General features: G+C 43.9%; 1 protein-coding gene across 8 annotated transcripts in view; it reads right to left on the bottom strand.

Moving 5' to 3' along the window:
• DNM1L (dynamin 1 like) overlaps nt 1-1,116 on the bottom strand; it is a 43,199-nt gene extending 42,083 nt beyond the window's left edge. For all 8 annotated transcript variants that reach the window (XM_006727684.3, XM_006727685.3, XM_031032043.2 and 5 more), the window contains exon 1: nt 863-1,116. In XM_006727684.3, coding sequence (XP_006727747.2) covers nt 863-964 — 102 coding nt within the window. In that variant the 5' untranslated portion in view covers nt 965-1,116. The remainder of the gene's footprint in view (nt 1-862) is intronic.
• Nucleotides 1,117-16,805: the final 15,689 nt, after the last annotated feature.

The following is a 16,805-nucleotide window of genomic DNA, read 5'->3' as shown; positions in this document are numbered from 1 at the left end:
AAAAAAAAAAAAAAGAAAAGCAGTAGGCAGAGAAAATAAAACTTGTACTTCTCCTCCGTCACTCTAGAAATAATTTATTTCTTCAACATTTCTGCATATAAAAAATTATGCTATCTATGAGACCCAAAATGAAAAGACCAGAGAACCTTGATGCCCAATTTTGATGGAAGACAAAACCACAGCCTACTCAGAAATAACTGGTTATTCCTTCCTCCAACCCAGGTACAGGTGGTTTCGGGGTGTGTTTTTTGTTTGTTTGTTTGCTTGTTGCTTTTTGTTTTTCTGTAACTACTTCGGCGTTCCCGAAACCTGAAGGGATTGCACTGCAGGAAGACACTCAGGTGCCACACAGCTGCGGCCTTCGCAGCCCCGACTCCGCAGTTCCAAAACTGACTCCGCAGCCCCTGAGCAAGGCAAGGAGGAGAATAAAAAAAACCCTGCCGCCCTAAAACCAACCGAGGAAGGGCTGGCCGGCCCACCACAAGCCCAGTGTGGCCCCGCGTGCCCCGCGCGTCCCCCAGGTGCCCTTGCAAACAGCGGCCCGCTGGGCAAGCCGCGCCCGGTCCCCGCGGACTCCACTTCAGCCCGCCGGCCGGTCCCTCCCCTAGCCCGCCCCCGGGACTCGCCGGGCCCGCCGCGCCGGCTCCGCCCCTCGCCTCCCGACCCGGCCCGGATTCCCAGGCCCGAAGCAACGCAGCCCCAGGCGGGAAGGCGCGGGCACAGCCCCGGGAGCCCCGGCGCCCCCAGCAGCGCCTTTCCCCTACAGGCCGCAAAGGCCAGCTGGGAGCGGGCGCTGCCGCAGCCCCCCACCAGGCCCGCGCCCCGGACTCTGGCCTGGGCGGACGCCGCCCTCGTCTCTTACCTGCGTTCCCACCACGACGATCTGAGGCAACTGGATGATGTCGGCGCCTACCGTGTTGAAGACATCCTGGAGCTTGTTGATAACAGGAATTAGCGCCTCCATGACTCCGAAAACACGGGACCCTCGCCCGGCCGGCCGCGGCAATGAATGGGGCCGGGGCCCAGAGTCCGCCTCCTTCCTCCTCTCCTCCGCCCTCTCCTCGGGAGCCGGCACCCATTGGACCCCGCCCGCCCGCTACCTGCCCCCTCCCGGCAGGCCACGCGCTAAGAGGAAGGTGGAGAAAGACAAAGTCTTGCCGGGAGTTGTAGTTCTCGGAGGAACGCCGAGGCCTACGGCTTCCAGAAGGCTGCGCGGCGCTGGGCGGGCGGAAAGCCAGGAGCACCCGCGCCTGTCAAAAGAGTAGGGAGCGAGGATCGGAGAGTAGGAGGGAAGAGAAACATTTATGCCTGTGTTTGGGGCGTAACGGGTGTGAAAATGCCGGATATGTACAGTACGGAGAAGTACAGCGGAGTACCTTGATTATCCAAGATGTCATTTCCTTATAAGGACGCTTGCTTAACAAGGGCGGGTTGAAGAGGCTTAAAAGGATAGCTCATAGCCTCAGCCACCCGTATGAGGTGCACAGGATCTGTAGGGTGATACTACAGAAGGCGTGGGGTGCTATTTTGCAAAACTACACCACCAGCCCCGGTTAGAACACGCGGGTTCTCCAAGATTTTTGTAAAAACGTGTTCAAAAACAAAAAGTGTTAAGAATCTTAGGTCAAGAGTTTTGGAGGGGAAAGGCTGAGCCCTTGTTCTCTATATTCTGTATAAAACTTTATTTGCTGTGGCCTGATTCCTGGCAAAGTGGAGACCTGATAAGTGCCTTACTTGCTTTTTGCTGTGCTTACTGTACTATTCCTAAACGTTTTTCTTTTTAGACAGATCGTACCCCTCCCCTTCTCCAAACCTCCAAATGTTTTTCTCAAAGTAAAAAAAAAAAAAAGGTAACATTTGAGCAAAGATCTAAAGTAGGTGGGGAGTGGCGTGCGTGGGTGGCTCAGTCGGTTAAGCGTGTGCCTTGGGCTGAGGTCATGATCCCAGGATCCTGGGATGGAGACGCAAGTGGGGCTCCCTGCTCAGTGGGGAGTCTGCTTCTCCCTCTCCCTCTGCCCCTCTCCTCAGATCCTGCTCGATCTGGCTCTCTCTCCCTCAAATAAATGAATAAAAAGTCTTTTAAGGGGCGCCTGGGTGGCTCAGTCTGTTAAGTGTCTGCCTTCGGCTCAGGTTATGATCCCAGGGTGCTGGGATCCAGCCCCGCATGGGGCTCCCGCTCAGCAGGAAGCCTGCTTCTCCCTCTCCCATTCCCCCTGCTTGCGTTCCCTCTCTCGCTGTGTCTCTGTCAAGTAAAGAAATAAAATCTTTATAAAAAAAAATCTTTTAAAATTTTTAAAGAGGGGCACCTGGGTGACTCAGTCCTTAAGCGTCTGCCTTTGATCCTGGGATCAAGCCCCACATTGCAGCAGGAAGCCTGCTTCTCCCTCTCCCACGCCCCCTGCTCGTGTTCCCTCTCTCGCTGTGTCTCTGTCAAATAAATAAAATCTTAAAAAAAAAATTTTTTTAAATAAAGTGTGTGAGGAGAAAGCCCCTTTTGCTCAATTTTTCTCCATAGTATTTATGTCTGCCTCACATGCTGCATATTGAACTTGTTTACTCTCTCCTCTTGCTAGATTATCAGCTCCTAGATGTGAGGGATTTTTGACTAATTTACTGATGCATCCCTGGCCCCTAGAAAGTGACAAAATAGGTACAATCTCAGTCCCATCTGAGTTTACAATGTAACACGATAACACCGTTGCAAATGGGTAAAGTGTTATGACTGGGTATCATAGAACACATAATAGGAGCACTTTTTCTACTCTGAGAAGAAAAAGTGAAAATTCAAGCAAGACGTTCGAGAAGTCACCAGATTTAATCTCCAGGTGGGGAAGGACCATCTGCATAGTGGAAGTTGTGCACTGCACAACTACACTGGGTCCTGTTCACCTGCACAGCCCTACACCTCAACCTGAGGAACATGCTCAATTTGGTCAGCAGGACACACAGGAAGTACTGAATGTTTTTGGACAAATGCATAAAATATCATGTAAGCTAAGACCTGAAGGCCCACTAGTAGTGTTTTGGCATCTTAAGTTTTATGAACATTCCCTTCTCTTTGTTTTAAAAAACAAAAATTTCAGAAACAAAGCAAGACAAAAATTTCAGAACCCCAGAAAATGAAGAGCAGACAAGACATTTATTCCAAATCCTCTTATTTTCTATCAAAGATGACATAATATTCAGATTTTACCCACTTTGCTTTTCAGTCCTCTACTGATAGAAATTTTCATCTCTTCTTTTTCTCTGAGCAGTCTGTATTCCTCCCAAGAAGAAAAAGCAGACAGAGAGGGCAGGCTCCTGGTGAAGCTCCGTGGACATAATCGATCACTGCTTCATAGGGCAAGTTGCACTTGGGCAAAAATGAGGCAACTACACCTGCTTTGACCTTATTTGTGGCACCAATAGAGTCTTTTCCTATTCACAAAATTAAAAGAACAAGCATACATATATTCCAGGAAGACAAATGTCGTGGCTTTTGTGGGACATTCTAGATTTCCATTTAAATTATAAAGTATCTCTTGGGAGGGAACATTCAGTGCTTCAGGAATAAGAGTGACTGCTTTTTAATTCTATCTTTTTTGTAGGAGAAATGACCACATGGCCGGTGCTCAGAAGTCCTCCTATAACCACCACCACCAGTTGGGTTTAAGCAGCTTTGTCCAGTACTTGTCTAGACTCTAGAGCATTGAGTTTATCGGGTGCAAAGGAAAAGTGTTTGAGCCTGCAGAAACAGGAAGTGGTAAGGCCTTGAAAAAGTGTGGCTCTGTTTTGATAACTTAAAAAAAAAAAACCATAAGACAGGATACTGTATGTGCAATGTGTTTCACTGGAGACAAAGCAAACCAATATGGGTTTTAACATTTTAAATTCAGAATATTCTTGCTTGTAGGAGAGCCACTTAGCCAATAAATAGGACTTTCCTCATCTAAAGTAGGATAATGTGTTTCTCAGTGGGTTGCTATGAAATCACATTAATCCATTATCAGCTATTGTTCCAAAGGCTTAAAAAAAACCCAAAACCTCTTCTCCTTTGGCCATCCCTCCCTTACCATAGGTTTATGATTTAGGCAGGATCGTTTGGTTTTAAGTCACAGACATTTAACCCAAACTAACTAGCTCAAAAAGAATTGATTAGCTTGTATAACCAAAGGGCTAGCAGGACGTTGGCATCAAAAATAACTGGAACTGGGGTCTCAGGTAGCATCAGAATTCTCTCTACCTCTTATCTCTGCTTCTCTCTGCATAATCTACTTCATTCTCTTACATCAGTGTATCCCTGTGGACAGGCGAGCAGGCAATGGTGGAAGCTATAGGGAGCTCAGTGAGCAAGCCGCCTCAGGGCAGATGTTGAGCGAATCCGGGAGGAACTGAAACTAGGTTTTTCCACCCTGTTTCCCTGGTGTATGATTTTCCTATTGCTGCCTTAACAAATTACCACAAACATAGTGGCTTCAAACAACAAAAATTTATTATCTGACAGCTCCGAAGGCCAGAGCTCCAATGTGAGTCTCACCTGGCTAAAATGAAGATCTCATCAGGGCTGCATTCCTTTCTGGAGCTTCTTCTGAAAAGTCCATCTCCTTGCCGTTTGCAGATTTGAGCATGCTCACGTTCCAGCTTTTGTTCCCCTTCCAACATCTTCGAAACTAGCAATGTCACATGTCTTTGACCCTTCTTCTGCCATCACATCTCTGACTATAGCCAAGAAAATTCCTCTGCTTTTAAGAACCCATGATTAGATTGGCCCACCTGGCTAACCCAGGACAATCTCCCAGCACAAAGTCCATACCTTTAATCATATCCACAAAGTTCCTTTAATCATGTAAAATTCACAGGTTCCAGGGAGTAGGGCATGGACATGTTTGTGGGGCTGTTATTCTGCCTACCACATCAGGTTAAGGGGATTGCTCTGGAGATGGACCTGACCCCTGCAGGGCCATTTAGAAGCCTTCCCTCAGAATTTTTCTCTTCTCAAAGATTTTATTTATTTGAGAGAGAGCAGAGCGAGGGAGACAGCACAAGAGGGGGGAGGGGCAGACGGAGAGGGAGAAGCAGACTCCCCGCTGAGCAGGGAGCCCAATATGGGACTCCATCCCAGGACCCTGGGATCATGACCTGAGCCGAAGGCAGATGCTTAACCGACTGAGCCACCCAGGCGCCCTCCCCCCACCCCCAAATTTTTTAACTTGAGTTAACCCAAGAATTTTCTCTCTCTGGTTACGGAATTTTAAGGATGTGAGTCACTGTCTCCAGAGATCATGTTTCCTACCATATGGAATAAATTGGTTTTGGAAAACAGATCCCTTATTCACCATAAAAAAATTTCCCAAATCCAACATTGTCCTATACTTCTAAATGTACATATATAGACATAATCTAGGAAATCTAATCCCCATATTTAATCACTCCTTTTCCTCCTTGCCCTTCTCACATTATATTATTAAAGTTATTAAGTGCTTGCTGGGGGTGAAAGCATTTTACAGTTGCTCTGTGGGATTGCTGTACAGATGTGGCAGCTGAGGCTTCAGGGATTTATTTATAAAGTGACACATGGACATAGCTAGTATGTGACAGAGCTGTGATCCAAACAGGTATTTGGCCAACTCCTAACCTTTACACATACTGCCTGGTTTCTTCATTCATTCCCTCACTTATTCAACACATATTTATCATGTACCTATTAGACATATGGGTCTTAGCCAGGCACTGTATTTGCTAAAGGGAGGGGGGTACTGTGGACATGACAATAGCATGCCCTTCCGCCCTAGTCAGCAGCAAGCTCAAGGAGGGCAGAAGTGGTGTCTTATGTAGCTAGTTATCTCCACTACCAAGTGTGATGCTTGTTACATTGTAGCACTCTAGTGAAGTGGGGTGGGTTCCTTTTGCTTTACTTGGAAAGTCTGGAATAGCAAGGATTTAAGCAGGTCTGAAATGGCAGAATTGCAACTAGGATTTGCAGTTAAACCCAGCCAAGACATATGAGGCTGGCCTGGCAGAGGACTCATCAGAATAGCTGCCAAATTGTTTTGCTAGGAAGTAGGCAGGCTTTGTTCTAACTTAATAGCCCTAATGAGAGAAGGTTCATTTTGAATTAAATTAATAACTGGAAATTATTAATAGCTCTTGCAGACCATTCAGACTTTTTTTATAGCATAATTGTCCAGTATCATTTTATGCCAACATTTTGATCATCAATCATAGCCAAGCTGCCTCTATCCATGCCTTCAAATCACAGTGGACCGTGCAGATCTAATGTTAACATAAAATACACAACTCTGATGGGGAAGCTTCTTTGTTGTATTTTGGAAACTGCCTGTATTTTGGAAAGACGATAAGGAAAACAGCTTTAATCAATTTGCACTACTCCCTAGGCCTCGAGCTTAACACATACTTTGTCAGCAGGGGCAGGAAAATTGTCCACAGATGGTGGGGCAGGTCAGGTGGTTCAGCAGCCAACAATGAAATCTGGGGAGATATTGATAGCCCAGGAGAGGGCAGTGTGACAACACAATTAAGAGTAATAGAGCCAACTCCTTTCCCTAGCCGATTGTCTTCTCTTTCTCCATACCAAAACACCAAGGGAACTTGGCCATTTTTTTAATCCTCCCACCCTCTAAACATAAAACATGTATATTTCACTGTTTGAGATATAGAGTGACTTTCCATCAGGGCAATGCCAACAACTGAAAATTACACATTAGACATCCCCACTCTTAAACTACCTTTCTCACCTTGTCTATGGGAATTTCTCACTGGTCTCTTTACAACTGCATTCCAGGTTCCCAGAATGTTGTTTGGCATTCTTAGAAGCTCCACAAATCTCCTCTATCCTCTGTTTTTCAGACTTCCTTTATATCTTCCCTAATACGAACTCAATTAGCTCACACTTTTTGGTAAAGCGAAATCTAGCTTTTCAGTCCTTGGTTACCTACCTTTGCATATCCGAAGACTTACTAGGACACTGTGGTAAACAAAAGCGACTTCTACTCAATTTCTTCCATTAGTAGCCAGGCCTAGTATAGACTTTGAACATCTTTCCTTTCTAATTGCCCAGTCCATCTAACCAGTAGTGGGTAGCGTGAGTCCACTGAGTTTACAAGAACCAATTTTATAAACATGCCACACAATTGTGATGGATAATAAAACTTATACATCAATATGATTAGTAAAATTAGTGAATAAGACAGTATATCAAAGTACTAAGTACAGTATGTATAATATATATAAAGGTTTATCCAACAGTTGATTTATGTTTCTTTCTGATGGATTTTATTCTAATTCTTCTTCAGTTACTGAATTTTGATGAAATGGATGAATGGATGGTTGATAGAATGAATGATTGAATGTTTTGCATACTAAAAATCCTTCATCTGGGCTAGTCAGAGACTAACAAGTTATTTTAGAACTGGTACAGAATGAGGAAAATTTTTCTGAATTAATCAACCTCTTTAAGAAGTTTTACTTACTCCCAACCCCTGATCTATGACACAGGGTAATAATGTAACTACTAAGGATGTGACCTACTCCCTAAACAGAAGTAGGTTTTTAAACAGAATTAGCAGTAGTAGTAAGTTAATGGAAAGATAGAAAATGGCGTACCCAAAACCCAGAGAGCGGTTTCAAATGTGCCACTATTCACACCAGTAGCAAACACAGAAGCAAACAAAATAAAAATGAAAAAAGGGCTATTAAATACTAAATTAGGTACAAAAGCTACAAAAGTGAATAAAACACATCCATTGGCATTCCTCAAAACTCCTTTCTTTTCTTTCCCTCTCCTCAAGAAGAAAACAGGCAAGTGGTCAGAATTAATCTAAGTTAGCATGTAGGAAAGAGACCTTGCCTGGGCTTCCTGGATGAAAGGATGAACAGGAGTTGACCAAAGAGGAAGAGAAAGGACTTCCAAACCAAGCATAAGGAGCAGCTTGTGCAAAAATGAAGAGGAAGGAAAGCACATGATGCATTCTCAATGCTTTAAATAGTTTCAAATGGCTAAATATAGGGCATGAGAGTCTGTAGGGGAGTGCTATGTGGCAGACTAATAGCTCGTCAGTCAGAGATGAACTCATGAGAGTGGGGAGATAGAGATGGATCCTGAGGGTAAGGGAGAAAATCAGAAGTGTGCAAAGAGACACATTATCTTATGAGTTTTATAAAGGTCAGCCACATCCCACTGGACTGGGACGAGGTAAGAGAGAACAGGAAACCAGATAGGGAGTGTTAAAGTAATCCAAGTCAGAGAGGATGGTAATGGATACTAGGATGAGAATAATGGAGGTGGGTTGGTGGAACTGGAGAAATTTGGAATAGATGAATTTGTCCAGATAATATAGAGGGAAAAAAAATGGCCAAGGGCAGATTGGGCAATAGGAACATCTAAAAGGAGACAGAAGAAGGAGGTTAAAGAAACTATAAAATAGTGACCTGAAAACATAAAAGGAAAAAAATTTTTTAAAAAATGACTTGTGCAAAATGTATTTTAACCTATTTCTTGTGGACTTTGCTTTAGAAGCTAAAAACTACATTTCTCAATATCTTTACAGCTCAGTGTTCCATATATAATTTTAGTTCCATAAAACAGGTGCATTCACTCAAGGCTTAAATTCTGATCTAAATTATGAGAAGATGACAAGTTACACAAGGCATCCATTTTGCTGACGCAGACGTGGTTCAAGAGTTAATGGTTCTGATGATGTTTTCCGATTCTCAGATAGCGGCTAAGGTGAGATCCTGAGAGCCAGCTCCTAACTGTGGTAAATGTATCAGTAACTCTTGGTGCCCAGTTTTTCTGGGAGTAATTCCTGGGTGTGTAGCCTAGAGCTCATTTTCAAGGCATTCTAGCAAATTCATAAACATCTAATTCCATGCATTAAATCTCTTTCTGCATGAACTTGATAGAGGAGTGTATTCATTTCCTAGGGCTGCTGTAGCAAAGTACCACCAACTCATTGGCTTAGGAAAATAGAAATTTGGGGTGCCTGGCTGGCTCAGTTGTAGATCATATAACTCTTGATCTCAGAGTCATAAGTTTGAGCCCCATGTTGGGTTTAGAGGTTACTTTAAAAAAAAAAAAGAAAAATATAAATTTATTGTCTCACAATTCTAGAAGCTAGAAATCCAAAATCCAGTTGTCAGCAGGATTGGTTCCTTTTAAGGGCCATGAGGGAGAATCTACTCCATGCTCTTTTCTAACTTTTGGTGACCCCAAGCGTTTATGGCAACATTACTCCAATCTCTGTCCCCACCTGCACATGGCAATCTGCTTCCCACAGATGTTCACCCCATCCTCCTTCTGTGGGTATCTGTCTCTGTGTCCAAATGTCCTCCTTTTATGAAGACACCAGTCATTGTTGGATTAGGACTCACTCTAATGACCTCGTATTAAGAGAAGACTGAAGAGGGTGCCTGCTGGCTGTCTCAGTTGGTGGAACGTAAGACTCTTGATCTTGGAATTGTAGGTTCAACCCCCACGTTGGGTGTAAAGATTACTTAAAAATAAAATCTTTAAAAAGCAAAAAAAAAGAGAAGACAGAAGAATTTTAACTCAAAGGAATTTTAATTTGATTACCTCCATAAAGACCCTATTTCCAAATAAGATCATATTCTGAGGTACTCAAGTTAGGACTTGAACATATCTTTGGGGGGGAATGCAGTTCAATCCATAACAAGGAATATGACAGGAATATTTGGTATTCATTAAATACTCCATAGTTCTTGTATTTCCCAGCTTCCTTTGCAGTGTGCTTGGGGGCATGTGACTACTTCTCCAATTCACTGTGAGCGGAGGTAGCCTGGGTTTCTTCTGAACTGGGTCAGTGCAAAGCCTGGTGCAACCTTTTAGCTCCCTTTTCCTGACTTGGCTATCTCTGAGGACAAATGCTGAAAGAGTGATTTACCAAAATGGTCAACCCTTAGTCAGCCTGGGTTCCTGACTGTCTACATAGAATCGAGTCCTCTGCCAAAACATATTAGACATGTAACATAAGCAAGAAATAAATCTTGGTGGTTTACAGATGCTAAGATTTAGAGGTGTTTTGCAGCAGTTGGTGCTAATTATCCTCATTGCTACAGCAGCCTAACCTTGATGGGCACATTATTGAAAAGTTTCTATCCTGGGGTGCAGCTTATGTCCTGAAAGCGGCTTTTTAAAGCATCTGCAAAAAAAAAAAAAAGGGGGGGTATGCACCTCTACCAACAAAGAATATTCAAGGATAAGAGTATACAAATCTCTACATATCTGTATTAGTCCGCTCAAGCTGCTAGATACCACAGATTGGTGACTTAAGCAACAGACATTCATTTTCTCACAGTTCTGGAGGCTGGAAGTCCAAGATCAAGGTGCCAGCAAGATTCGTTTCTGGAAGCTCTCTGTTCCCAGCTTAGAGAGGTCTGCCTTATTATGTTCATGCATAGCCTTTCCTCTGTGCACAGGTAGAAAGAGAGAGCTATCTGGTGTCCCTTCCCCTTCTCATAAGGATGCCAGTCTTATAGGACTAGGGCCCACCCTCATGACCATTTAACCTTGTTATTTCTTTTACAGGCCCTATCTCCAAATACAGTCATATTGGGGGTTAGGGCTTTAACATATGAATTTGGGGCAGGTAGGGACACAATTAAGTCCATAATAATATCATTGAATGAATAATATAAAATATGAAGAGCTCCTCACCTCTTATCTTTTTTTTTTTTTTTTTTTAAGATTTGTTTTTAGGGCGCCTGGGTGGCTCAGTTGGTTAAGCGACTGCCTTCGGCTCAGGTCATGATTCTGGAGTCCCTGGATCGAGTCCCGCATCGGGCTCCCTGCTCGGCGGGGAGTCTGCTTCTTCTCTCTCTGACCCTAACCCCTCTCATGTGCTCTCTCTCATTCTCTCTCTCTCAAATAAAAAAAAATCTTTAAAAAAAAAAAAGATTTGTTTTTAAATTATTTGACACAGAGAGCACAAGCAGGGGGTGGGAGAGTAGAGGGAGAAGTGGGCTCCCCAATGAGCAGGGAGCCCGACTCCGAACTTGATCCCAGGACCCTGGGACCATGACCTGAGCCAAAGGTAGACACTTAACGGACTGAGCCACCCCGGCGCCCCTCCTCACCTCTGATCTTACTCTCTAGAGATGGGAGAATGAATAGCTTCTTTCTGTTCTTCATACATTTTACTGTTCAGACACAAACATAATATAAATTAGATCACACTACACTTATAGCTATTTTTTCACTTACAGTGGAAAAAGCTTCTTACTATGATTTTTCTTCACTAAATGCTATATTACAGATATCGTCCCTATCAGTACATAAAAATCCCAAAATATTCTTTCAAACAGCTGCATAGTATTCTCTCATAAAGATTGTGATAATTTAAGTTTTTTCTTGACAGATGATAGATCAGTTCAAATTTCTTATTTTGGACAATGTTGCAGAAAATTTGTGATAATTAAAAAAAAAATCGCAGATGAACCAGCTCCAGTTACTAGCAAAGACAGGATTAGAATTAAGCTCCCAATTTGACAAAACCTCCCTAATTTAGGAGTTCCTATATCTCTGGTTTTAAAACCAAACAACAACAACAAATCTCATACATTTTAAAATGTGGCTTTTTGCAGAATTCAAATTTGATAGTTTACTTATCAGGCTTTCACAACTATTTTATGTCCCTGTCTAACACCCAGCTGAGCTGAACTGTTTGGTGAACCCAAGCCCTGAAGCCAACTCAAACCCCCAGGAAGTAGCATTCCTGAGTCTTGCCCCCAGACATTAATTAAATTCACGTAGACAATCAACTCCCAGGATCAGCAACTCAGAGCTAACTGTGGCCTGGAACCTAATCTATAGGTTCTCTAAAAGCCACTTTCCTGCCCTCCCCCCACCCATCTTGCCAACTGTGTGTTGGAGATCGCACACCTTACTCTGTAGATCCCATTATAAATCACTAGCATGCTGACAACCTTTAGATGACTTTTATCATACCCAAACTAGGGTATGTTCTCAAGCTAGGAGGTTCTCTAAAGGCTGTTTTAGATTTTTTTCTTCACCTCAAAGAAATGGTGGTAATAATTTTTAAAATAATAAAGAAGGGTTTAAAGGGGAAGGTAAAAGTCACCTGAACTCTGTCGGCACCTCGCTCTAGACGTAACCACCATTAAAGGTTTCTGGTGTGTGCTTTCAGAAATGTCCCATACTTGTGGGAGTAGAGTCAGACTGTTTTATAATTAAGGTACAAAAAATTTTTTTAGTTTTCACTTACTATCTTGTCAGCATCTTTCCAAATCAATATGTGTAGCATCACCTTATTCTTTTTAATACCTTTAAATGTATGTATATATGTAGAGCATGATTTAGGATTCGGCTGCTTTTTTAAGTTGCATTGGTGCCTCAAAGGCCCCACACTGACAGACCTTGAAAGTTTTTGGTGGAATGAGCACTACTAATATAACTGCCTAACTATATTTGCCTCCGATTATCCCTGTAGGGGGAAAGATGTGTGGCCTTAGATAGGTTACCTATGCCTCGGAGCTTCGATTTTCCCATGTGCAAAAAGGGACCGACATTTTTTGCCAAGAGGGTAAGGATAGCGTTGATGAGATGCATATAGAGCTACCTGGGGAGGTGGAAATGGGGTTTTGGGGGATAGTATCCTGTATTCTTTATAGGCAGACACAACATGCTTGAATCCAAGTTCTGTTTACTAGTTCTAACCTGGAATGAGTGATGTACACTCTGAGCTTATTTGCTCATCTACAAAATACATAAGAAAATAGGGCACCCGGGGCTCCTGGGTGGCTCAGTCGTTAAGCGTCTGCCTTCGGCTCAGGTCATGATCCCAGGGTCCTGGGATCGAGCCCCGCATCGGGCTCTCTGCTCAGCGGGAGGCCTGCTTTTCCCTCTCCCACTGCTTGTGTTCCCTCTCTCACTGTGTCGCTCTTTGTCAAATAAATGGAAGGAAGAAAGAAGGAAGGAAGGAAGGAAGGAAAAAAGGGGCATCCAGGTGGCTTAGTCAGTTAAGTGTCTGCCTTTGACTCGGCGCATGATCCCGGGATCCTGGGATCGAGTCCCGCATTGGGGAGCCTGCTTCTCCTCCCTCTGCCATTCACCCCTGCTTGTGCTCTCTGGCATGCGCGCTCTCTGTTAAATAAAATCTTAAAAAAGAGAGAAATTTTATTTACTTGAGAGAGAACGAGCTAGGGAGAGCGCAAGCAGGGGGGCAGGGGAGAGAGAGAGAGAGAGAAGCAGGCTCCCTGCTGAGCAGGGAGCCCGATGTGATGCCGGGCTCCATCTCAGGACCCTGGGATCATGACCTGAGTCAAAGGCAGACGCTTAAGCAACTGAGCCACCTAGGCGCCCCAACAAATAAAATCTTTTTTAAAAAATACATGAAAAAATAGCTGTGTGATTCAAAACAAAATAATGCATATAAAGGGCTTAACAGAGTGTGTTTTTCATTAAATGTGCTCAATAATAGTAGCAATTACTGTCAAGTGTGACCGCTGAAGCTAGATAAATCTGGGCTTAAAATCCGCCTCTGGCACTCCTTAGATACATGTTCCTGAGGAGTTCTCTTAAAGTTTCTGAGCCTTACTTTTCTCATCCTACCTTATAGGATTGAGGATGAAATGAGATGCTTAGGATCATTCCCAAAACATAGTACATACAGGCACTTAGCACTGTGTTCAGGTCTTTGAATGGGAACACAGATCAGGTCCTTCCCAGCTCATCATGCACAGGTGAGATGTGTTTATTTTTAAGTAGCCTCCACACCCAACATGGAGCTTGAACTCACAGCCCTGAGACCGGGTTGCGGGCTCTATGAACTGAGCCAGCCAGGCGCCCTCACATGAAGTATATTTAAACTCTAGGGTAGCTGTGAAGATGAGTTTTAGAGTCAAAACCCCTGTGCCCTTTTGCCATTGTTAAAGTCCTTTCTATGGACTCAGTCTTACCCAACAGTTCATAGGAAGTATAATGAGATGTAATGAATAGCGATAAAATGTATTCAATCACTATGTTAATCATTTAAGCAAAAAAATCCACAGAGGACTTCTTCCTTCAAGGCATACATTTTCTCAGCAAATTAATTTCTTAAGTTATCAAATAACAACTAATGCCAATTCTATTTCTCTGTTGAATTTACAAGTTCAATAGAAACAAACTACAATGACATGTGGGGGTGGGGAGTGGTTATGGGAGACTGAATCATAGCCCAAAGGAATGCAAAATTGAGAAACATCCTAAAAAGATGTTAAGCTAGAGAACTAGAGATAGCTCTGAAAGAACAGTTCAGCCATCATAGCTCAAGGCCACTTAGGGACAGTAACTTTCAAATTCTGCAGGTCACAGGTCACGTTCCCAGCCCACTAGGATTTAGAAAACTGAGTTCCCAGGTTTCATATATAAGGAATTTTGCTCAAAGAACCTTATTACTGAATACCACCTACAGACTGAGAACATAAGGAAACTGCTTGAGGCCCCTAAAGCATTCTGGTTAGGTCCCATCTTTCCATCTGAACGCAAAGGAAGTAGAGCATCGGACGGGGACAGAAAAAAGGAGAGAGAGCGTTGTAGGGAAGTAAAGGCTCTCGAGCAGAGCTTCTCAGCTTCGGCACTACTGACATTTTGGATTGGAGAACTGTTTGTTGTGGGGTGCTGTCTTGTGCAGTGTAGGGTCACCCCTGGCCTCTATGCATTAGATGCCAGTAGCACCATCCTCCTCCCAGTGGTGACAAACGGAAAATGCCTCCAGACTGACAAATGTCCCTGCTGGGGGGGGGGGGAGGAGAGAGAATGGAGATGGAAGACTAGGCTGCGAGCCGATGTTCTTGGGTGTGAGGAAGCAAAGAATCGGACTATATCCTGGGCATCTGCCTCCCCCCTTTCTCCTTTTATAAAAATTTCCCTTCTCTTTCATAAACATTTGGCCTTTTTAGAAGGGCTTTTTAGGGATCCCTTAAAAGATCTTTTATGGATCTTTTTCAGCTGGAGAGGATCCTAGTCACCCAACGACAGGTTGCGGCTTACCCAAGACACCGTTGGTGAAGCCCTTGAGCATCTGGGAGGACAGCAGGAGGGCACGAGGGCACAGTGCTCTGGTCCGAGCGTTGGGGTCTCATCAGGACAGGGCTTGTGGTATTCGACCTGAGTGAAACATTGAAAACTAACCTTCTTACCTCAATTTTGACTATCACCGTGGTTCGTAAAAATGGGGGTGAGCAGGTAGAGCAAGAAGGTGATGAATCAGGGCCCCTGTGTGTCTCAGTTGGTTAAGCGACTGCCTTCAGCTCGGGTCATGATCCTGGAGTCCCAGGATCGGGTCCCGCATCAGGCTCCCTGCTCGGCAGGGAGTCTGCTTCTCCTTCTGACCCTCCCCGCTCTTGTGCTCTCTCTCTTTCATTCTCTCTCAAATAAATAAGTAAAATCTTTAAAAAAAAAAAAAAGGGGGGGGAAATGAATCAGAATCATCTGGGAGAAAATGATATAACCTCGTCCACCTGCAGGCACGTAGCCCCAGGCACAGCAAAATCCCAGCAGGCGCATGCGCGGGATGGGTGTCCGTGGGATGGGTGTGCCAGTTTTCAACTCTCTCCGTCCAGAAGAACCACCTGCCTAAGAAGTTTTCTATGACATCTAACCTCAGCCACAGGTGGGCTCTCAATAACACGTTAAAGATGTTCCTTGGGGCGCCTGGCTGCCTCTGTTGGAAGAGCATGCAGTGCTTGATCTCGGGATTGTGAGTTCCCGCCCCACATTGGGTGTAGAGATTACTAAAATAAATCCATAAACTCAAAGGAAAAAAAAAGATGTTCCTTGAAGTATTATCTAAACTAGTGAAAAATAGGACGTAGGAGATTTGCTAAACAAGTTGTGGTGGTTCATTTAATATAAATGAATAATTCATATATACAGTTCCTAGAATACTGCCTAGCACATGTTGACTAGCACTATGAAAAACCACTTTTGGAGGTCGAGAAGTGCTTAGGGTATGATAGTGAATGAAAATGATAAGACCCCAGGCTACAAATAGTGGATCCCTGTGTTTTAAAGAGATACCTATAATTTGGGGATCCCAGCTCAGGACTGAGTTGTGACAGTCTAATCCTTGGATTTCGTTATGACTGGTGAGGAGACACACTTGAAGAATTTCCTCTGGTGTTAAGGAGAAATAGGAGAACTGAGTGGAGGGGGCAAAGACAAGTAACTGGGAGGATCATGGGGCAGCGATGTTACGGACTGTCCTTCCCAGTCGAGCTGGATTAAGGAATGCGCAAGCAGGTGAGCCGTCAGTGTTGCCATTGTGCAAGGCATGCTAAAGTATCAGTGAACACTAGCCGTGGTGGAAAACGGTGTTTTGGAGAAACTTGTATTTACCAGAGCTCTGAGTACAGAATGTGGTTAGTTTGAAACCTCCAGGCGGCGCTCTTGAGTAAACGGTCCCTACACCGCTTTCTAGAGAAACTGGGTCCAGCTGATTCCTGGCTTTTCATTTTGTGAATAGTAAGTATATGCAAATCTCTTGCCGAAGCTGGAGAGCCCAGAATACAATAGAAGAGGTTGCTAGCTGCCCCCGAAGTCTTACTTCTCTCCCCGTCCTTCTCTCAGTAAATGTGAAGCAAGTATTTAAATAGTATTAGTTTGAAAAGGCACCAGATTATTACTTTCCCTGGAGCCTGTATGTCCCGTCTGGCTCTGATCCCTGGCCGGCCCCTCCGGGCTTCTTCTGAGCTCGTAAAGAGCAGGATTATTGGCAGAAGCTGAAGAATTTTTATTTGTTGCGTTTCGGGTTGTTATGTTGGCCAAGGAATCTGTTGCATACTAAGAT

The sequence above is a fragment of the Leptonychotes weddellii genome, chromosome 5 (assembly GCF_054177405.1).
Source record: "Leptonychotes weddellii isolate Sample4059 chromosome 5, ASM5417740v2, whole genome shotgun sequence".
Lineage (NCBI taxonomy): Eukaryota > Metazoa > Chordata > Mammalia > Carnivora > Phocidae > Leptonychotes > Leptonychotes weddellii.
Note: the sequence above shows the minus strand (reverse complement) of the source record. Positions and strands in the feature narration are given on the sequence as shown.